This window comes from Spermophilus citellus (genome assembly GCF_964194105.1).
Source record: "Spermophilus citellus genome assembly, chromosome: 9".
Classification (NCBI taxonomy): domain Eukaryota; kingdom Metazoa; phylum Chordata; class Mammalia; order Rodentia; family Sciuridae; genus Spermophilus; species Spermophilus citellus.
Genome location: NC_138191.1, coordinates 11,272,638 through 11,294,316, shown reverse-complemented (window position 1 = coordinate 11,294,316; position 21,679 = coordinate 11,272,638). Strand labels below are relative to the sequence as shown.

At 52.4% G+C, this 21,679-nt stretch overlaps 2 protein-coding genes across 3 annotated transcripts; one reads left to right on the top strand and one right to left on the bottom strand.

Annotated features, from left to right (window-relative positions):
* Window positions 1-7,869: 7,869 nt before the first annotated feature.
* Window positions 7,870-14,749, top strand: IGSF8 (immunoglobulin superfamily member 8). 2 transcript variants are annotated; one of them, XM_081307444.1, is made up of 8 exons: window positions 7,870-8,124; window positions 8,244-8,598; window positions 11,066-11,443; window positions 12,071-12,532; window positions 12,907-13,314; window positions 13,539-13,952; window positions 14,211-14,341; window positions 14,528-14,749. In XM_081307444.1, exons 3-7 carry the CDS (start codon window positions 11,101-11,103, stop codon window positions 14,324-14,326), a joined length of 1,743 nt encoding a protein of 580 aa, XP_081163570.1. In that variant the 5' UTR covers window positions 7,870-8,124; window positions 8,244-8,598; window positions 11,066-11,100; the 3' UTR covers window positions 14,327-14,341; window positions 14,528-14,749. The 2 variants fall into 2 exon arrangements, with proteins under 2 accessions (XP_081163570.1, XP_081163569.1); XM_081307443.1 differs by lacking the exon at window positions 8,244-8,598.
* Window positions 14,750-17,992: 3,243 nt separating this feature from the next.
* Window positions 17,993-21,679, bottom strand: KCNJ9 (potassium inwardly rectifying channel subfamily J member 9; the record flags this gene model as incomplete). The annotated part of the gene is made up of 2 exons (XM_081308745.1): window positions 17,993-18,324; window positions 20,830-21,679. 2 exons carry the CDS (start codon window positions 21,677-21,679, stop codon window positions 17,993-17,995), a joined length of 1,182 nt encoding a protein of 393 aa, XP_081164871.1.

Genomic DNA, 21,679 nt, shown 5'->3' with positions numbered 1-21,679 from the left:
GTGACATTCTAGTTAGGCCATGACAGAGATCTGGCTCAGAGAGAAAGAGGAGAGGGAACAGCCTGACCACAGGCAGACGGTGCAGTACCCAGAGCCCAAAGGAGAAAAATGGAGGTACTGGAAGAGGATGTTGGAGCCAAATCATGGGCCCTGAACGCCTGTCATTTTAAAGGCTTGTGTTTCCTAAAAGGCTCTGATGATAAGAGTCACCTGGATGCATGTTAAAAATATAAAACAGCAGGCACGTCTCTCAGAGATTCTGATTCATGAGGGTGGAGGTGGGCAGTGGGAGTCTGTATTTTTACCATCAAGTAAGTTTGAGAAACATCGCTATAAACAATATGGAACCATTTAAAGTTTCTGAGCAGGGGCGTAATCTCATTCAAACTGTAGCCCAGGAAGGCTCATTTGATTGCTGTGTGTGTGTGTGTGTACACGGGTGTGTGGGGGGCTGAAAGGGTGGGACAGGTGGGGACTATAGATGGTAAAGCTCTGGAGGTCAAGATGGGACAATGACAGAGAGGAGACAGGGGTGAATGGGAAGGATCTTCAAGGAGACAGGATTTTAGGATTTGGTAACTGATTGGATATGAGGGTAAAGGAGGAAGGAGTTGGGGGTCGGGGAGTTGGGGATGCAAAGTCAACTCAAACAAGGTAGGGAAGAGAGGAGGTCACTCAGGAGAGAAGCCACAAGTTGTGTTTCGTGTTGTTAAGTTTGAGGTAGCCCTGGCAGGTAGAGAAGGTGACCAGTGAGTAATGGCAATGGAGACTAGAGCTTGGGAGAGAGCACTGGCCACGGAAGTCACCTCCACAGAGGTGACCACTCAACAGGAGGAGATTTGCCAAGGTAGAGGAGCCAGAGGACAACAGGTCAAAGGTCTTGTAGAGAACTCTGGGCAACACCTAGGGTAGAACAGAAGGTCTGGAATATGGAGGGGCAGAGAGATGGGAGAACTAGATGAAGCCATGAGACCTGACAGCTGAGAGAGGAAATGGATTAAGGGGCAAAAAGAAACCCTATCAGTTTCAGATTTCAGATGCTAAGGAGAAATGAAAGTTGGTCACTTTTTTGACCTTTGAAAAAAACATTTCCATGGTGGGTCAAATTTAGAAATCAAATTGTGAAGAGTTGAGGAGGGATTGGTGGGAAGCAGAGGGGTATAGGTTACCCCCTCCCCAGGGGATCACAGGAAATGGAAAGACCCATTTAGAAGGGTCTCCTCTCCTGGTCACGGATCCCACTCTACCTCTGAGCCCCAGCTTTTTTCATCATTTCTCTCAACAGCAATCCTCAGAAAATGATGAACTCAGCACTATGATAATTCTCATTTTAAATATGATGAAAACTTAGGTGAAACTAAGGCTAGAGAAAGCCAGTAATGGGATCCAGGATACAGAGCTGGGAAACCCAGCTCTGTGCAATGTTTTGCTGCTTAGTTCTGAAGTCCCAGCTCCACAGATTTTTTAAAAACTTAATTGGGTACAAAGAGACGTTATTTCTTGCACCTAAATTCCTGATGGGTAACATGCCTTATCCCCTAACTTTTAGATTTGTTCTGTCTTTTCCCCTTTCCCCAGGAATACTTTGGGACTGGGGTCCTCCTTGACAATTTGCAGCACCTTGAGAGGTCAGTCCTGCTATCCTGGATTCCCTATCACCTTGGGCTTGCAGCTGACTGGACCTCCACACTCTTGTTACCCCCTTCCCCCACTAGCTCTTTCTTCCTAAGATGATTTGAATTAGGCAAGATGAAGCTTTGTCACATGGCTAAGAACTTGTGCTGTGGAGTTAGAAGTGCCTAGAAAAGAAATCTTAGGCCGGCCACTAATTGGACATTTGTTTGTTTTTAGCTTCTCTGAGCTTCGATTTCTTTGCTAGCTCTAACTCATCCACTTGTGTTGAGAACTGCAACGCTTGATGAATGTTAGCCATTATTTTCTGCCCTCTATTTCCAATGTCGTGGCCTTTGGACTGCAATTTCTTTTTCAGCTGGATCCGATCTCCCGCACCTTCCCTCCCCAGAGGACAGAGCCCAGCCCTTCCACGGCTGCCCAGGAAGCTGGCCTGGGTTATTTCTTGAGGGATGGAGAGTTTGGGTTCTGAAAGAGGAGAAAGGAGAAACTTTCAGCTGCGGGTGGAAGTGGCCGGTGAAGATAGACTTGGGAAAGAGCGGTGCCCACTGTGGAGGCATATGGCCACCAAAGAGAAAAGGCCCAGATTCCCTCTCATGTCCCCCACTCCCTGCTCACTCCCTGGCTCAGCCAGCCATTCTGTAAATGTCTGGGGAGATTCTAGTCCTTGCCAGGCAACTGGGCTAGGCATGGGGACAGAGCAGAAGAGAGTTAACCGTGGCCTTGAGAAGCCAAGACGGAGAGGCAGACAGAAACAAGCCTCCTTAGTTACAACACAGAGTGGGAGATGCAAGGGCCAAGGACAGGGTGCTGGGGGGGGGGAGTGAGCGAGGGGACAGTCACTCAGCATCAGGATGCTGGGATCACACTCGCTCCCATGGCCTGCTCACTCACCCCCACTGTTCCATCTGTTTCTTTGTTTTGCAATCTTTATTTCTGGCTTTGTTTTCCATTTACTTTTCTAATAGAGAGGCTTTGGAAAAATTCCACACTTGTTTCAGTTGGACGAGGCAAAAAGGGAATTGTCCACTCTTCAGCCAGAATAGCCTAGGGGTGCCAGGTTCCTGCAGGGTCCAGGTGGACAAGTGGAGGAAGCAAGAGCTGGCCACAGGGAGGCCAGGAAAGAGCCTGCAGCCCCCAGGGAGGCTGAAAACACAGGAGGAACTGAACTTAGCTGAGAAGTCTGGGGTGACCATGTCCCCCATCTTCCCAGAGCTCTCCTCACACCCCACTGCCTTCTGTTCTGATTGGAGGGGAGAGTGGAGCCCCTCCTCCTCAGAGCATCCTGGGAAGCTGGGTTCCATCGCTCTTTCCCCACCTGGTGAGTTTGAAAGGCCTCAGAGTTGGAAGTGAGTCTTCAACATTATCTAAGGTAGAGGGCTAGGTGTGTGTGTGCATAAAATCTTTCCTAGTCTTTCTCCCTCAAATCCACCACATGACCCAACTCTCATTGTGTCCTGGGTCTCTGACACTGTTCATTGATTCATTAATTCAACAAAACATTTATTGAACACTCACTATGTGCTAGAAATTGGAGCACATTAGTGGGAAGAGATAGTTATTTCAAAAGGTCGTATAGACACCAGGAGAGAGAGAGAGAGAGAGAGACAGAGAGACAGAGACAGAGACAGACAGTGTGTGTGTGTGTGTGTGTGTGTGTGTGTGTACGCACATGAGCATATGTGAACATATAAATAAATGTGTGCAGGTTAGGGAAGCAGGAGGAAGAATGTTCAGAAAACTTAAGTTTGGGAGTCAGTTTGCATTTGCATCTAGGTGCTTACCATTTGGGGGTCAGGGTACTGGGGATTAAACCCAGGGGTGCTCTCCTATTGAGCCACATCCTGAGCCCCTTTGTATTCTTTATTTTGAGACAAGGTCTAGCTAAATTGCCAAGACTCTTCTGGAACTTGCCATCGTCCTGCCTCAGCCTCCTGAGTTACTGGATTACAGACATGTGCCACTGTGCCTGCCTGGGTGCTGCCATTCACTCCCTGTATGAACTTAAGGTGAATTATGTAACTTGTCTGTGCCTATTTCCCATCTGTAAATTAGCGATAACCACCTGGGGTTGTTCTTACCACCTGGGTTTTATGTGAAGACTAAATGAGTAAATGTGTGCAGAATGTGGGTGACAGTGTCCAATACAAAGCGGCCTTTCAGTAAGTGTTAGTTATTATCATTTCCTTCTTTCTTCACTCAGAGCTGTGTCGAGACAAACCTATGAATGACCTATTCTCCAAATCTGCCTCTTGCTTAACCTCGGTGTGACTCAAGGGGCAGTCACCGGGTGCTAGCCACCTGTCGCCCCCTGAGGCTCATCTACAATACTCACCCTTAGACTTCTGTCTAACCAAACTGTTGCCATCTGCCACCCTCAACTTGCCCACCCCCACCCAGCTGCTCAGGTTGGGGAAGAAGAGATATCCCACAGTGGGGCTTGCCTCAGCCCCCTGCTCCCTCCAGACACGTCTGCTCCAGCCGTTCCCTCTTGGCTGGCTGGGAACAGAGGACAAGAATGGGGAAGGAGCCCAGGCACCCACCCCATGGGCCTGGGGAAACAAAAGAACTTGTCAGGGGAGGGAGGTCCGAGGGGATTCCAGCCCAGAGGGATCCATGCATGGCATTCCAGAGTAGGTGGCAGCTGGCACTAGTCTTGGGTGCAGAAATGGCAGGGTCCTCTCCGGGGTCAGGGCTAGGTTGTGCCAAGGCCCCAGTGGCACTGTGACTCCCCTATTCTTGAACAACTGTGCCACCCCCTTGGCATAGGCCTTGAGAACTGGGGCAGGAGTATGGGCTCAGCGAGGGTAAGGGGAGGGTTTAGAGAACACACACACACACACACACACACACACACACACACACAGGGTCCACCATGAGGTGCAGATCTTGGTTCTGGGGAGGAAGGGGGAAGAAGGTGTGGTGCAGATGTGTGTATGGGTGGGGGTGGGGGAGATGACTTTGTGGTTCCATGACTATGTTGGGGGGGGGGCCCAGTGTCTGTGTGTTTATCTCTGCCCTGGTTTGTTGTCCAGGTGAGTGTAGGTCTTTGCTTTACCTCTGACCCTTTGCTTGAGCCTCTCAGCAATTCGGCAGTGAGAATTTTCTCTTTGGGAGGGTGGGAAAATCCAGTTTCTCAGTGCAGTATGGGTCAAGGATTTATAAACACACACAAACAGGACATTCTTGTGTGGGATCCTTAGCTCCCCAAGAAGCTGGGTTTGTACTCATTTGAAGGAGAGAGCTGAGTATTCCTAGTGCGTCTGCATCATTTCCATGTGTGTTAGTGGCTGTTATGTTTGTCATTTTGTCTCCACAGTAATATCTGTGTCCATAGCAAGTACTTATGAATGCTGGGCTCAGATTTAAATTTGTCTTTAGTGATGTTTGCCTTTAAGAAACAATGTAACAGGGGTTAAAAAAAATCCTGGGTTCAAATCCAAGTTTGGACAGTAACTAATCTATTAACTTTGAACAAGTTCCTTAGCTTCTGTATGTCTCAGTTTTCTCACAGGGATAATAATAATAATAGCACTAACCTTACAAGGTTCTGTTGAGGATTCAATGAGATCATGTTACACACCTGGCACAGGTCAGGATATTTTTAACAGTCCAGTCTTTGGGTGTGCTCCTCTTTGAGGGACATGACTCCTCTGTTGTGACTGCAGTATGTGACATCTCAGCCAGATTATAAACCGTTTTAGGGGAGAACATGGGTTTTAATGGTTGTTAATAATACTCATGAGAACTCAGTACCAACTTTGTACCATGTAGTTTGGAGGTGAAATGAATTAAATTAACATGTAAAACAAGACTGGTGTTTGATATATGCCCACATCTGGTAGTAGGGGGGGATGGGGGATGGGAAGCTGGTGATGGTATAATGACAACACAGCCCAGCCGGTGCCAGGGTCCCCACGGTCACTACTGCACCTGTGTCTCTCTGTAATCCCAGACTCCCTCCCTGTGAATGTCCTAGTCTGGCCCTGAGGCTCACTTAAACCTCCTTTTGTCCTTCCTCCACTCACCCCTGCCCCAGGGCACCAGCCTAGGTGAGCCTGTGTTTTCTTGTGGATGTGACAGATGGGGACAGAGATGCCCTCCAGTCTACACGATATATTCCTCTTTTGCAGAGTGTGCGTGTATTTGTGCATCACTCTGTTGGGTGTATGTGCAGCACCTTTCTGCGTAAAATCCCTTTCCATTACGGTGGGTACATGCGTCTGTGTGTGTGATGAGCCTCGTGCCTGCCATTTCCTCTCCTCCCCCAGCTTTTCCAGTTACATAAGCAGCTGAGGGGCGAGTCAGTCCTGGGCTGTGGGCTCCCCCTGCTGGCCACCTCTGGAACCCACATTTGCGGGAGGGGCATGTGGAAGAAGTTTTGCTTCAAGCCCTCTGGTCCTCCATCCCTACCTGCTCTTAGCTCCTTTCCAGCCCCAAGCCATGGAATGAGGACTGGTCTCTCAGATCCCTGAAGAACTCCCTCATAATGCCCATAATGAGGTTTGGTTATTATTTGTTTACAGTATGTTCCCTGCAACACAATTGCTACTTTCCCTGAGGGAAGGGGACCAAGATAGCCTTGACCTTGTTTATCAAAGCACTGTCTTGCTTAGCACAAGGCCTTCCCAATCAGTATTTGGTGTATGAATGAGTGTAACAGGATAGAAAAAGGCTTGGAAGGAGAGACAGTGCAGTATAGAAAGATTTGGGGACAGGCAGGCCTGGGCTCAAGTCAGGCCTTGATTACTTGAAAGCTGTGTGGCTTTGGGCAAGACGCTTTAACCCTCCTGAGCCTCAGGTTCCTCTTTTGTTAAACGACACCATCTTGTAAAACAGACTGTAAAGGCTAGAAATCATACCCCTTTGAGTACTGCCCGTATTGTGCAAGCATTCCATAAATCTATTATGATGATAATGGTATCTTAACATCTGTCAAACCATAAGAATCAGGAAGGCATTAAATCCATTCAGTTTCTAACTAAAGGGAGAGAATGGTTTTCCTCTAAATGCCTCCCTGGGCCTTTCCTTTTCACACAGCTCAACAGGGACTGTGGATGATTTAGAGAAATGGATCTGAAGAAACCAGTCAAGGCAGGTATGGTTTGGCTTGTGCCACTTCCTGCCTCTGGACCTCAGTTTTCTAGTCTGTAAAGGATGCCACCTAAGTAGAAGGGTGGAGGGGGGATGAGAAGAGACAGGTAGCGGGGTGGAGGGTGAAGGGTGCTGGAAAAGCTCTGGGGTCACAATCCCGGGCCACTTTGACAGCCTTGGCTTTGCAGACCTGCCTCACCCTTCCTGACCCTCCTCACTCTCCATCTGCTCCAGAGTCCAGGGAAAGACAAAGAACCTAGGTAGAATGCCTCCATCATATCCAGGGCAGGTCCCACACTTCCAAACACAGGGCTATGTCCATCTCTTCTCACTTAATATAGAAACTTCTTCAGCTAAATCCCCTAAGTTTTAGGTCTAAACTAAAAACTAAACTACTTAGAAAGCAGTTTAAATATTAATTCATTTCGTGTTAGTTGCCCTGTGCCAACCAGCTTGTGTACATTACCTCAATTAATCACCACTGTAACCCCTTGAGTGAATGTCAACAATTTCAGCTCAATTTGTGGTTGAATGAGGTTAAGCAACTGGTGCAGGATCCCTCAGCCAGTCAGAAACGGCTCTTGAATGGTCCACTAGCCCAGCACATTTTCCTTTGGTTTTGCCCTCTGAGGGATTGGCAAACAGGTCTCCCGTGACCTTCCGGGCCCTGAAGCACTCTTGGACCCAAACCCTTCGCGTTCCGAGCTCCTTTGTCCCTCTGACCCCCACTTAAATCAGCAGGGTTTGTAGCGATGACTAGCGGCTCAGAGAACAGAACTGGATTCTGAGAGCTGGCACCCGACTGGCGGGGTAAGGCCCACAGGTGCTCGGCGGGGTGAGGTCTCGGCGGGGGTGGGTGGAGGTTAGCGGAGGCGAGGCGGGGCCCATTCTGCCCGCCGCGGGCCTGGGGCGGAGCCACCGCTAGATTCCGAATCCGGCCGAGTCAGGGGATGAAGGAGGGCGGATCTTGAGGCGGGGACCGAGCCACGGCTGGAGACTGGCCGGGCCTCAGTAGGGCGGGGTATGGGCGGGGCCCTGTGTGGGGCGGGGCTAGGGCTGGAGACTGGCGGGGCCGCAGCCTGGTCAAGCTGTGGGCGGGGCCGAGGCGTGGGCGGGGCCGAGGCTGGGGCGGGGCGGGAACGGTTTCCCGAGCGCCCTAGGGCTGGAGGGAAAGCGGTGGGAGGAAGGGGGGAGGGAGGGGACTTGGCGCCTCCTGCTCCGCTCGGCTCCGCGCACCCACGCCTCACTGCTCCGCTTCCTGCCCCCCACCTGGGCATGCGCCCCCTATACCCCCAGCCCTCCAGAGCCCGCGCAGCCCCCCGGAGCCTCCTTAAAGCCGGCCGCGCAGGATGGGCGCCCCGCGTCCCAAGCCGACGCTGCTGCTACTGCTAATGCTGGGTAAGCTGGGTCCCCGCCCTGTCCTGGGCACCGCAAGGCAGGTGCCGGCCACCCGGCGCCCATCCGGGCCCGCCTTCCCAGCATTTTGGAGCTCTTCGCAACCCCCCCTTCTCCGTCAGGTGTGTCTCCAGTCTCCCCGGGCTTGGCGCCCAGCTTCTCTTTGCGGCAGCCCGCCGAACCAGTCACGCGGAAAAGGGGCTCCCCAGGGCTAGTTCCGTAGCCGGGGGCACAGTGAGGACCCACGGAGGTGCTGCCCGAGGCACCGCCAGGTCTTCGGAGGCAGGCCCTACTTCTCAGCCTGCAGACCCAGTTGCTGGGGTCGTTGTGTCCAAATGGTGCGACTCAGTTGTGTCTCACACTCAGCTCCAGGCCTGGCCTTGGGTGCCTGCCCTGTGTGGGCAGTGCCCGACGGTCTTCATAATTGCCCCAGAGTTGGCTGGAGGCCCAGAGGCTGGTTCTACCCACATCTTTGAAGTAAGTCTCCACTAATTGCTCCCCATACACTTCATCATTTGAGGCTCCCTCCCTTGCCTCCATCTCCACCCTTGGTTGAGTTCCTAGGTGCCCTTCTTCCCCTCTGGCACACAGCACTTTGGCCTGTTGTGAGACACCCCCCCCCCTTAGTCCCAGTTTCCCTGCCTCAAGAGACACCAGGTTCAGAGAGACTGATCCTGAGATCTCCAAGTTCCCAGTGTCTCTGGGGTGGGTTCATGGTGGAGTGTACTGGAGCCAGCCATGCACTGGGATAGTGACAATGGCCTGAACTGGAGGGTTCCCTGTAGGAGGTTGTCTTGGGAAGAGTGTGGCATGGAAATAGTTAAACTACCTGTACAGATTTTAGGAGACTGAAGCCCTTGAAATAAGAGTGCTGCAAGGGAGGTGGGTGGGACTCCAGAGCTTCTGTAGTCCAGGCAGAGGCCTGTGGTGCCTTGAGCTACACAGTGGTGCCAAGTGCAGTCTTCCCCTGTTGCAGGTCCCTCATTCCGAGTGAGACCTCTCCTTGGGGCCCTGGGGGTGGGGGTGTGGAGAGGCAGTTCCATGTACAAAGAGGAAGGAGCTGTGGGGATTGGTTGCCTAGCGCTTGCTCCTTTTCCATGGAGCAGGGAGGAGCCCAGGGATGGTGCAGAGAGACCGGAGTCTGTTGGGATCTGAGTGCCCACTGCATGTGACGCTGACATTCATCCACAAATGAGGAAAATGAAAATGAAAATGAAGTAACCTGCTCTAGAGAGCATATCTAATGAGTGTTGGGGCCAGGATTCGAACCCAGATCTGACTCCAAAGTAGGTCTCTGCTTTCCTGGCTAGTGCAGGGGAGAGGACCTTGCTGGGAGAGGGAACTGAGCAGCAGCTGATTTCCTAAGGTTGTGGGGGTGACTTTCCCACGGGGATCTCCAAGCATCAGCAGCTGTGGAGCCAGGAAGGTGGGAGGGGGCCTCCTGAGCAATCGGCCCTAAGGCAACCTGGGAAGATATCTGCTTAACTACCTTGCCTTCACCCTGATTATGAAATGTGCCTGGAGCTGGGTCCTCCTGAGTCACACCCTCACTAGCTGCTAGCTGGCTGTCAGAGGTAGAAGCTCTCAGTTCTCTTTTAGTGCAGAAATTGAAGCCTGGAAGAGGAAGGGACTGGTTCCAGACCAAACCACTGGGGATGAGGATGGGCCCGAAAGCCACCTCCTGCTAGCTTGTGGCCTATCTAACTACTGACCATGTGTTCTCCCCGTGACTCAGCCTGAGGGAGAAGAAAGGGGCCTAGAGCTGGAGGGTGGAGCTGACCCCTGGGTATTTTTCTACAATCCTAGCAGAAAGGCTCTAGAAAACCCCTGGGAAGCCTGGAAATGACTGTGGTTGGTAAGGTCCTTTTGGGAGCCTCCCCTTGGAGTCTCCTCATCTTTCTCCCTGGTTTTGTCCCTCTGCAGAGGACTTTCCGGGATAGTAGGATATTGATCAAAACACTGTATTTCTCCTGCCTTACTTTTCTCATCTGTAAGCTGGGAGCAAAGCAGCCTCCTTACATCCTGGGGTTCTTTGATCTTATCTGATAGGAGCTTCGGAAAGGTGAAGGGAGAGGAGGAAGCAGTTGAGTGATCCAAGGCTGTCTAAGCTATCTCTTGGGACAGGATGGAGTCTGGTGTAGAGGAGAAAAAATGGGCTGCTGGGGGCTTAGGGCCTTCCAAAAAAAGGAGCTATATGTAAATGATGCATATCATATGCAAATGAAGGCTTTGTTAGGGAGTTGGGGGGGGAGGTGCAGTGTACATCAGCTGGGCTAGCCAGAAGATTGGCAGGCACTGGGGGAGGGAATCTTCTGCCCCAGGCAGGGCAGAGCCTGGTTCTTGCAGCAAAAGCCCCAGCTGCCTTGGCAACTCTGTGGGGTAGGAGAAGCAATGAGCTCATGGCACAGCTGGAGTGGGGAGGGCATTGTGTGATGAGAACTGACTGGGTCTGTGCCCTGTCCAGAGAGGGCCACTGGCTCCATTGTCTGGCCTAGGTGACATAGCTAATAAGCCAATAAGCCCTTCTGAGCAATATTTTTTGGATCCCCTCCAGCAAAGGAGGTCTCGGGATTCCTGAACCAGAAGGCTCCCCTGACCAAGTCCTAAAAAAGTAGAAGCAGACATGGAAGTGGGGAATGGGGTAGGAGAGGTAAGGTCTACATGGAAATGAGACAGGTAAAGTCAGGGAATCAGACGCTTATAGGTGCTCTGTTTCTGGCCAGCCAGAAATGGGATGTATTTGAGTTCTAAGGCAAACTTGGGCCTATGTCACTTTCTTGAGACCCAGCATCCCTTCCCTGTTCTTGATCAGAGGCTGGCCCTCTGTGTACCAACCTTCTCTGGGTTTCACTTCCTTTCACAGTCAGGGTCAAGAATGGTGCTGGTGGTCTTGGACATGGAATGGGGACCTAGATACCTCCTACTCCTCTGCCTTTCCCTACAGGAGTTGTGTGTTGTGCCCGGGAGGTGCTGGTCCCCATGGGGCCCCTGTACCGAGTGGCTGGCACAGCTGTCTCCATCTCCTGCAATGTGAGTGGCTACGAGGGCCCTGCCCAGCAGGACTTTGAGTGGTTCCTGTACAGGCCTGAGGCCCCAGAGGCCGCACTGGGCATCATCAGCACGAGGGATACACGATTCTCCTATGCTGTGTTTGGGCCCCGTGTGGCGGCTGGTGAAGTGCAGGTGCAGCGTCTACAGGGTGATGCCGTGGTACTCAAGATTGCCCGCCTGCAGGCCCAGGATGCTGGAATTTACGAGTGTTACACTCCCTCCACAGATGCCCAATACCTGGGCAGCTACAGTGGCAAAGTGGAACTGAGAGGTACTGGGCACTGGGATGGGATGGGCCATATTCACCCTCAGGTTTTGCATTTGAAGAACTTAAGGACCAAAGTATGACTTCAGAGTCACCCAATGAGTCATTGGCTGTTGTGGGACCAAACGTAGATCTCTTTTTTCGCAGTCCGTTGCTTTTCTTCTATCAGACTACTTTTTGGGAGAAGAGTAAGTGTCCTTCACTATCTAGTCCCACTCTTGGATTGGATGGGGAAGTCTGATAGATTGAATACTCTATTCCTAGAGAGTCCAGGACCCAGATTTGGGGGGGGGGGGAGTATAGATGGGTAGGAATTATGCCATGGGATATTCTTACGCTCTTAAGTTTGTCCTCTGAGAAGGAAAACAGGGCTAGTTTTCCAAGTATTTCAAATAGGTGCCAGTCTTTAACACAACAGGGAGAGGCAATGGGCTGATTCTGGGAAATTCAACAAGTATTTATTGAGCGCCTTGGTGTGCCCAGCACTGTGCTTGGCACCACTGAGTTATAAAAGAAATAATATAACATGCAGTCTTTGCCTTTTGGAGCTCAGGCAGTTCAGGGATGGATTGTACACAGGAAATAGTAATAAGCCAGTTCCCAGCCTTCCCTCATGCCAGCTGTCCTCTCCAGTTCTTCCAGATATGCTGCAGGTATCTGCTGCTCCCCCAGGGCCACGAGGCCGTCAAGCCCCGACCTCACCACCACGCCTGACTGTGCATGAGGGGCAGGAGCTGGCCCTGGGCTGCCTGGCTCGGACAAACACAGAGAAGCACACACACCTGGCTGTGTCCTTTGGACGAGCTGTACCTGAGGCTCCAGTGGGTCGAGCCACTCTGCAGGAAGTGGTGGGACTCCGGTCTAACTTGGCTGTGGAGGCTGGACCCCCCTATGCTGAGCGGCTAGCTGCAGGGGAATTGCGGCTTGGCAAGGAAGGGGCTGATCGGTACCGCATGGTGGTCGGGGGCGCCCAGGCCGGAGATGCAGGCACCTATCACTGTACTGCTGCTGAGTGGATTCAGGATCCTGATGGCAGCTGGGCACAGATTGCAGAGAAAAGGGCTGTCCTGGCCCATGTGGATGTGCAGACACTGTGTGAGTGCCACACGTCTTGCTACAGGAGGGGGCATCTCTGTGGGGTCCCAGAGTTAGTAGATGATTATTGCCTGACTCCAGGGAACTCATCTTGCATAGATGAGTTCTTCGTCTTGCATAGGGTGAGCCCCCCTCTTGGCAATGCTCTCCTCTCTACCCATGACAGATTTTCTTTACTTAGAAATTGGGCATGAAGATAGAAGGGCCATGGGTGAAGGGCAGGATTCAGGCCTCTGGGCAGGGGAGATGGTCACACCAAGTGAAGGGCAGACAGGAGGCCTGGAAATTGTTGCTATCCAGGAAGGAATTATAGGTGGGGAATCAGGTGCTTTTGGGTCCCTGCCTCTGAGATGCCCTTCTTCCTCACGTTTCAGCTAGCCAGTTGGCAGTGACAGTGGGGCCTGGTGAACGTTGGATTGGCCCAGGGGAACCTTTGGAACTGCTGTGCAATGTGTCAGGGGCACTGCCCCCACCAGGCCCTCATGCTGCATACTCTGTGGGCTGGGAGATGGCGCCTGCAGGGGCACCCGGGCCTGGCCGCCTGGTAGCCCAGCTGGACACAGAAGGCGTGGGCAGCTTGGGCCCTGGCTATGAGGACCGGCACATTGCCATGGAGAAGGTGGCATCTAGAACCTACCGTCTACGGCTAGAGGCTGCCAGGCCTGGGGATGCGGGTACCTATCGCTGTCTTGCCAAAGCCTACGTTCGAGGGTCTGGGACTCGGCTTCGAGAAGCAGCCAGTGCCCGCTCCCGGCCTCTTCCTGTGCATGTACGGGAGGAAGGTGAGATGGGGTTGTGTTCTCAGCAGGGTTTGGGGCTTCTAGGACCCTTGCCTTCTATTTCTGTGCCCCTATCCCAGTTCATTAGTTGTTGCCATTCTTCAGTCTCACTCTTCCATCAGGATTGTGGGAATAACCTGAGTTTTCTGGATACTTGCTTCAACACTAACCCTGACACCATAAATCCTGACTCTTCGCTCTCTGATCCCATGTCCTTCATTTTGCAGGAGTGGCACTGGAGGCTGTGGCATGGCTAGCAGGGGGCACGGTGTACCGTGGGGAGACTGCATCCCTGTTGTGCAACATCTCTGTGCGTGGCGGCCCCCCAGGGCTGCGGCTGGCTGCCAGCTGGTGGGTGGAGCGACTAGAGGAGGGGGAGCTGAGCTCTGGCCCCGCCCAGCTGGTAGGCGGTGTGGACCAGGATGGTGTGGCAGAGCTGGGGGTCCGACCAGGTGGAGGCCCTGTCAGTGTGGAGCTGGTGGGTCCCCGAAGCCATCGACTGAGACTGCACAGCTTAGGGCCTGAGGACGAAGGTGTGTACCACTGCGCCCCCAGCGCCTGGGTGCAGCATGCTGACTACAGCTGGTACCAGGCAGGCAGTGCCCGCTCGGGGCCCGTCACAGTCTACCCCTACATGCATGGTGAGTGACTCCCCTCCCTCCACCTGGCATACCTCTGCTTCCTCCCAGCCCTTGTCCATCTTCCCGACCTCCTGCTGCTATCACTTCGCATGAAGAGCCCCTGTGTGCCCATCTGTGCCATGGCAGAGGGCAGGCAGGGAGCAGGGAGGGCTCTCTGTGCATGTAGGGGGTGAGTCCAGAGAACCTGAAGGCGAGAGTGTGACGGAGGGTGGGGAACAATGGCACTCCCCCTGAACACAGCCATCCTCTCTCACTCAGCTCTGGACACCCTATTTGTGCCCCTTTTGGTGGGTACAGGAGTGGCCCTAGTCACTGGCGCCACCATTCTTGCCACCATCACCTGCTGCTTCATGAAGAGGCTTCGAAAACGGTGATCCCTTGCTCCACAGGTGAGGGGAAGAAACTTTAGCCCTGTCTTCTTTAGGCTTCCCCAAACTGCTGAGTGGCTTCCTCCTGGGCCCCACCTGGAGGAGGAGCAACCAGCGTGGTTCTGTAGGATCCTGTTAGTGGGGCGAGGGCTGAGAGGGAGCTGCACTTAGGGCTTGTCCTGAGTCCACGCTGCATTCTCTCTCCAGTTCTTGCCGGTGTCAACTGTCTTCCAGCCAGCTCCAAGTCCTCCTCTGGTTGCCCGGATACCCTCTCCCTCTGGCCACCCTTCCTTTAATTTATTTGACCTACCCCCATGCAAAGTGGGAGACATGGCCCCATGCCCCACACTTTCCTGCCCCGGCTCCTCCCTCTGGCCTCTGTTCTTGGTCTTATAAAAAGGCTATTCCATGTCCTTGAACTAGTTTTTCTAAAATGTGAATAAATTTGTTTTATAAAATCCAGGCCTAGCTGTTTTATAAAATCCTTCTCCTGCCACGAGGCTGTAAAAGGCTGGGGTATGCAGTAGGGAGGTTGTTGGGGGCTGATAACCTGGACAAACCACGCCTCTCTTCCCACCATAAACACCATCTGGCCTCCATGGGCCTTGTCACCCACCCCAGGAGGAGACACCTGGGTCCCATCTGCTGCCTGAATTGTCAGTGCTGAACCAACTCCTAAGGGGGCTCCTGTTTGGGGAGGGGACCCTTCTCCCACATTATGGGTAGGGACTTCCAGGGGCAGCGCCTTTCTGAGCTCCCCTGACTTGGCCACAGCCTGTCTTCATTTTCCTAGTCAGAGCTAGTTTCAAACCTGTCTCCTCCCTCCAGGCCCTGGGGCCTCAGTCTTTTTCCTCCTGACCTTAATTATGCTTTCTGGCACAGCAGAATAGGCTTCCTAGAACAGGGACAACAGCATTCAGGGGAGGGCCTCCATTGACTGTGTCCACCAAGCTGCTACCCCTACATACCCCACCCTGCTGGCTTCCCCACCCTGCCTACTTTCACCCTTTGCCTAAGGATCCTCTGATCTTAAACTTCTGGCCTGTTCTGCCCCTGTAGAGGCATCCAGTCTACCTCTTTTAATTTAATTATTTAACATTTATTGAGCATAGCTGGTTTGCTAAGTGTCGTTTCTTACAGATGAGGAAACTGAGGCCCAGAGAAGTGATGAAACTTGATGAGCATCACTTCTCTGGGATGTGAACAAGTCATAGAGCGAGTCAGTGACGGTGTCGGCACTAAAACCCAGGTCTCCTGACTCTTTGCACTGTACAGTGGTGTCCTGAGTGGTGACAGTGGTGAGGACAGGTGTGGCCACAACTTGGTGATTTCCAGGGGAAGGAGGGATCTGTTTTAGCCTCAGTTTCTCTTTCTGTTCAATTACAGTGGTTTCAGTGCTGTGTGTGTGTGTGTGGACCAAGAAGACCCCCACTATAGACTTCACCTGTTCCAATGAATTAAACCCAGATTGCTCCCCATCCCCTACCCCAATATCTATTCTTGGGAGAATAGCTGTCATCAGCATTCTAGGACCTTGTCTCTGACTGAGGGTGACCCAGGTGGCCCTGGGACCCGAGGCAGACACCCATGCCTAGCCTGAAGGGAAGGCATGGGGCTTAGGTCTTCCTTCTTGCCTCTGGAAGGTGCAGTGCCACTAGGATCCTGGCTTCCCAGCCTGAGATGGAACAGACTAGGGTGTCTGCCTCCCCTCAAGGGGCTGAGACTTGTTATTCAGAGACGTGAGTGGGGAGCAGTCAGGCTGGGAAATGAAGGTCCTGGTAGGTCCCTTCAGGGTGCGCTCTCCTGGGCGGTACTTTTCTCCAGGAAGCCAACCTCAGGTTCTCTCAACCAACCTTCTGCCTTTTTTCAACTTTTCATTGCTCTCCCCTTGCCATCCTGGGATGACTGGGGTGAGACTGTGCATCTCCAGGGATTCCTGTTCCGGGGGCCCTGACGGCAGGCAGTCAACACACCCAGATGTTTGGACTCTCGTTTCCTCCCATGTTCACTTCTGCCTTTTCAATTCTACAAGGGATTTGGTCCTTTGCCTTTGAAGCCCTTTCTGCTTCAGTTCCCCATTACCTCTTTAGGAGTCTCCAAAAGGCCTTCCTTCCAACTACTTTGTCCGATGTGTCTTGCCCATTTGTCTTATCAAACACCACCTCAGTTTGTCATTGACCAGTTCCCACTGAATCCCTAGTCCCAAAATTAAACTCGTTAGCCTGGGCTTGGGTCTCTTTTCCCATACACAAAACTCTACCTCTCACATTTCTCGGCTCCCCCAGGAGTCTCAGTTTCTTTTCAGCTACTCCCCAGGTTATTTGACCCCTTAAAGTGTGGTTCCCAGTCCAGCAGCGTCAGCATGACTTGGAAACTTGTTAGACATGCACATTTTTGGTTTCCACCCCAGACCTATTGAGTCAGAAATCTGGGAGTGGGGCCCATCACTGTGTGTTTTAACAAGCCCGCCAGGTGATTCTAATGCCCAGAAAGTTGTACAACTTTGGCCTTTCATCATTCTCTCTGCCTGACCCAATTCCTACTATCTGATCACCAGACGCCGCCCACTCCCTGCTCCAAGAGGCAGCATAGGTTCTCTGTGCCAATGGTACCTGGTTCAGTTGCCATAGCTGTATGTGTGCTCGTTCCATGTGTCCTGTGTTCTGGCGATAGGAATGAGATCTTTGAAGGTCTACCGCATCTAGCACTCAATCAGTGATTTGGACAATCTGCCTAACTCTGCCTCAAGGACAAACTCTGCTTCCCCTAGAACCACCATCTCTCTTCAGGACAACACTTTCTAGATCTCTCCCCTGGCCCTTTGCTTCTGAATTTCTCCCATCCTACCTCTGCAGTAGTACCCGCAAAATCTTATCTCTTGTCAGAAAATAGCCATCCCTGGATCCCCCCTCCCAGGACCTGCTCCAGAGCCCCAGCTCCAGCATCTGTCCTCACTGCCTGTTGCCCTACACCTGAGTACCAAGGCCATTGAAACTTGCTGAGCTCTCACAGCAAGTTACCTCCTCCTGAATCTGTCCAGCAGGAGGGTGGAGCTGGGGGGTGGTCCTCATCTGTGCCTGCACCTGTCTGGCTTTCTCTCCTCTGGTTCGGCTTGGGCTACTCTATTCATTTGAGATAGGTGTGTCACACACAGAGAGGATGCCGAGGAGGTGAGTGGGGACTACATTCCATCTCACACTGTTCCCCAAGCCAAGCATCCTGGTTTGGGGCTGCATGTGTCTGGAGGAAAAAGATGCCTTTTTAGAATTTGCACAAAGGTGTGCTATGGTAACTACAGCCCTGAGTGCACCAGCTGTCCAGATAAATGGTACCAACTGATTGGTCCATTTACCTATCCATCAGTTGCCTTTTTGTCACCATCTTCCCATCTAACCCCCATAATACCATCCTTCTGCCCATCTATTCACCCATGAACAGATGGCGAAGGTCAAACACAGAGAGATGGTGTGTTTGCCCATCCCCATCTTCCATTCTCCTCAAATCAGGGAACTTCCCTTCCCTTGTATTCTGGACTCAAGGTTCTCAAGGAACCTCTCTAACTTTGGCACCTTCTCTGGGACCTCACCTGGCTCCTCTTCCACCTCCAACATCCAGCTCCCTATGTACCTGTGTCTGGCCCCCGGTCTGCTACAGGGGTTTGGAGGAAACTGGTCACACCTTAGACTCACTCTCTGGGGGTGGAAGGCAGCCATTCTGTTCCTTGTCAGCCTCAGCTTCCCCACCTGCCCCTTCCCCTGCCCCCTCCTCCTCCACCTTCTCATCCAGCCGACTGGGGATAGACCAGTAGAGATGGGCGTCAAGGCGGGCTGCAGCCTCTGCCAGCTCCCGGGCACTGCATGAGGGCGTGGGCACTTCAAAAGTCTGGTGGAAGCTGGCATAGTCCACCTCGTAGAAGCCATCCTCCAGGGTCAGCACTGATGTGAAGCGGTGGCCCCATAACACCTCATCCACCAGGTAGGAGCTCCGAGCTTGGCATGTCATTCCTGGGGAAAAGGAGCATGGGTCAGGGGATCCCAGCCCCAGGCTTCTCTCTCCTGTCTCTACCCCACAGTCCCATTCCTAGCACCCTCCCTGCCATCTCTCCCCCAGGCCCCCACCTCACTTTGGTCCAGCCTATTTTCTTCCCCGTTCCAATTCCTGTTCTTGTCTACCCACATTTCATTTCCTGGCTCATGCTTCCCCCTCCTTAACCTTGAAACTCATCTTAAGGATTGTCTATTTCAATTTCCCACTCCGCATTGGGTTCCCAACAATGGGCATCCACTTGATTACCTCCCAGGATTGATGGCCTACCGTCTGAGAAGAAGCCCATTTCTTTGTGTGATTGTTCTAATACTTGGGTTGTTTTTCTTTATGTAAACTAAAATCTTTCTCTTGGGATTTCTACCCCTTGGTCTCATTCTCTTCCTACTTGACACTCCTTTGAGTATATAAAAATAGGATTCAGGTTCCCTTTTGTTTTCTTCCAACTAAATACCCCAAACCTGACCTGTTGGCGAAAAATTTTACTTTCTTGATTGCAAACCAGTAAGGCCAAAGAGGACTCTTGAAGTGTCCCTTTGAGTGCAATAAATTCTCCAGTTGTGGCCTGAATCATGCATAAAAGAAGGCTCACTATCTCTTGCTTCTGGCCAGGATGCTGCAGCTAATAGGGCCTGTGATTACATTACATAAACGCTTCTGGAAGCTGCATCACATTGCAAGCCTGTGGCCAACTAAATCCCCCACTTCTTTTTTTTTTTTTTTTCACCAGAGCTCCATGCTGTGCTTACATAAGTGATTTTTTTTTAAAGCCTAAATGTAGAATTTTATATTTATTCCTTTAAAATGTCATCTTGTTGAGTTTTGGCTCATTATTCTTGTTTTTCAAAAGCACTTTAAATCCTAAAATATTACCATCCTTCCTAGCTTTATTGCTCTAGAAAAATCAGACAAGCTCCCATCCCCATCATCTCTACCTCACCCTCCCCAATTCTCCCTGTTGGGCTATTGCACGCCCAGGGCCAGTCAGTCTCCTCCTACACCAGGGTCTCTCCCCAATTCATCTCCAAACAAGGGGGAAACAGAAAGTGACTATTAACTAACCAGAGACTGGTTCTAACGTTGAAGGTCTGGCCCTGAGACATCTTGGGGGAAGGCTAGAATAGGAAGAATCCCTCTGGGGAGGAGAAAAGGCATGAGAGTCACTGCAGAAAGGGGGGCTGATAGGAAGAAAGGTGGGGACTGAGGTTCAAAGGGAAAGAGAGCAGGTCAGGAGGTTCCCAGGGTCCTGCCTGAGATACTGGCTAAAAAGGAGTGACAGCTAGAGGTAAGGAAAGGGAATAGGGTGAGTGGGGAAGGGAGAGAGCTGAGTGAGCCCAGTCTGAGTGAAGGTGGAATGAGAACATTGAGAGGGGAGTTAGTAAGGGTGGGGTGGGGCTGAAGCCTCTTCTCAGTTTGAAGGGGCCAAGGAAGGGATCTGAAGGCACCAGCTTGTCATAAAATGATAGCAGGGAGCTACAGCCCTGGCCCTAGTAGCAGGAGCTGCAGCGCCCCCTAGGGCCTTTATTCCTCACCTGCATTTTCCTTATTCTCATCCAACTTCTAGATCTCAAGTCCTAAGGAAATTTTCTGCTCCTATATTATTTTATTCATACCTGCTCCCAAACACATCACTGTGTAGGCCCAAGCTGAAGATACTGACATCACATGTGAGTCTCCAGTTCCTTCTGGGAAGGGGCCAGAATCGGTACCATAATCTATTTCCTTGTTAGTAGAAGTTGAGAGTCTTGGTGAGTTGAGGGGATAACTGAGACAGAAGTGAAACTAGGTATCAACCTCTCCTTAAGGTCCTCTTCCAACTCCGGCCAGGGAAAACCTTCACCATCCCATTCCAGGAGCCCAGACCTCTTGGCAACAAGAAAAATTCTGAACCTAAACTTTCATTCCAACTAGGGATCACTAAGCACTGAAGCTAGATCTCATATGTCCAATCCAGGCACAGCTACTTATTGGCTTATGACAGTGGAACACATACTTAAACTCTTTTGGGGGCTATCTCATCTCTGAAAAATGAACACAATAAGTTACCTTCAGAGGGTTCTTGCTATAATTAAATGAACTGAAAGGTATAAAGGGCTTTGAAGACTGGGGATGTCCCTTGGTGCTAGAGTGCTTGCCTGGCATGAATGAGGCCTTGGGTTCCGTCCCCAGTGCCACACACACACACACAAAGGTGTGTGTGTGTGTGTGGGGGGGGATGGTGCATCACATAGAGCAAGTATTACCAGTGTTATGGATTATTATTACTCTTCTTACTTCATGTGACACATTGCTCCAGTAGGGGTCCCCCGGCCCTCACTCAGTTCATACTTCTAGCTTCCACCTAGGTGCCAGGCTGCACTATCTCACCTCGATGTCTGACCTCACCATCTTTTGGTCCATCCTTCTGCAACTTCCCAGGCCCTCCTTTTTCGCGACCTCCCTCCCCTCCTCTAGCTCGCCCGCACCCGTTGCTTCCACCATGCCCTCTAGGATGACCACGATCTCGAAGTCGTCTCTCTCCATAGCACGTCGCGACGCCTCCCAGAAGGGGCTGGCAGCATCGATCTCATGGCTGATGACAAGAGGGGAGACCAGGAAGAGGCGGTCGTCACCGGTATCGAAGCCCACGCTGAGATCGGTCTGGTGCAGCGGGATGAACTCGCCCTCCAGCGTCTGGCGCGAGCGGATGAGCTTGGCGCGGATGGACGCCTCCACAATGTGCGAGGAGCGCAGGTCGCCCACGCGGAACATGAGGCAGAGGCGCCCGTCGCGCAGTGACACCACCGCGTGAGAGGAGAAGACGAGCGTGGCGGCGCGCTTGTTGGGCTGTGAGATCTTGACGAACATGCAACCCACCATGAAGGCGTTCACCATGGAGCCGAGGATAGCCTGCAGCAGCAGCAGCACGATGCCCTCGGGACACTGGTCCGTGATGACGCGGTGCCCGTAGCCGATGGTGGTCTCGGTCTCAATGGAGAAGAGGAAGGCGGCCACAAAACCATTGAGGTTGTTGACGCACGGCGTCCACGCCGTGTCCTCCAGGTGCTCCAGGTCCCCGCGTCCGTAGGCGATCAGCCACCAGATGGCGCCGAAGAACAGCCAGGTGAGCGCGTAGGCGAGCACAAAGAAGAGGAGGCTGAGGCGCCACTGCAGGTCCACGAGCGTGGTGAACAGGTCGGTCAGGTAGCGGTACGTCTCGCGGACGTTGCCCTGCTGGACGTTGCACCGGCCGTCCTTCTCCACGTAGCGCTGGCGGCCGCGACGCCGCGGCGGCTCCTCCGGCCCCGGTGAGAAGGCCGCATTTTCTTGCGCCAT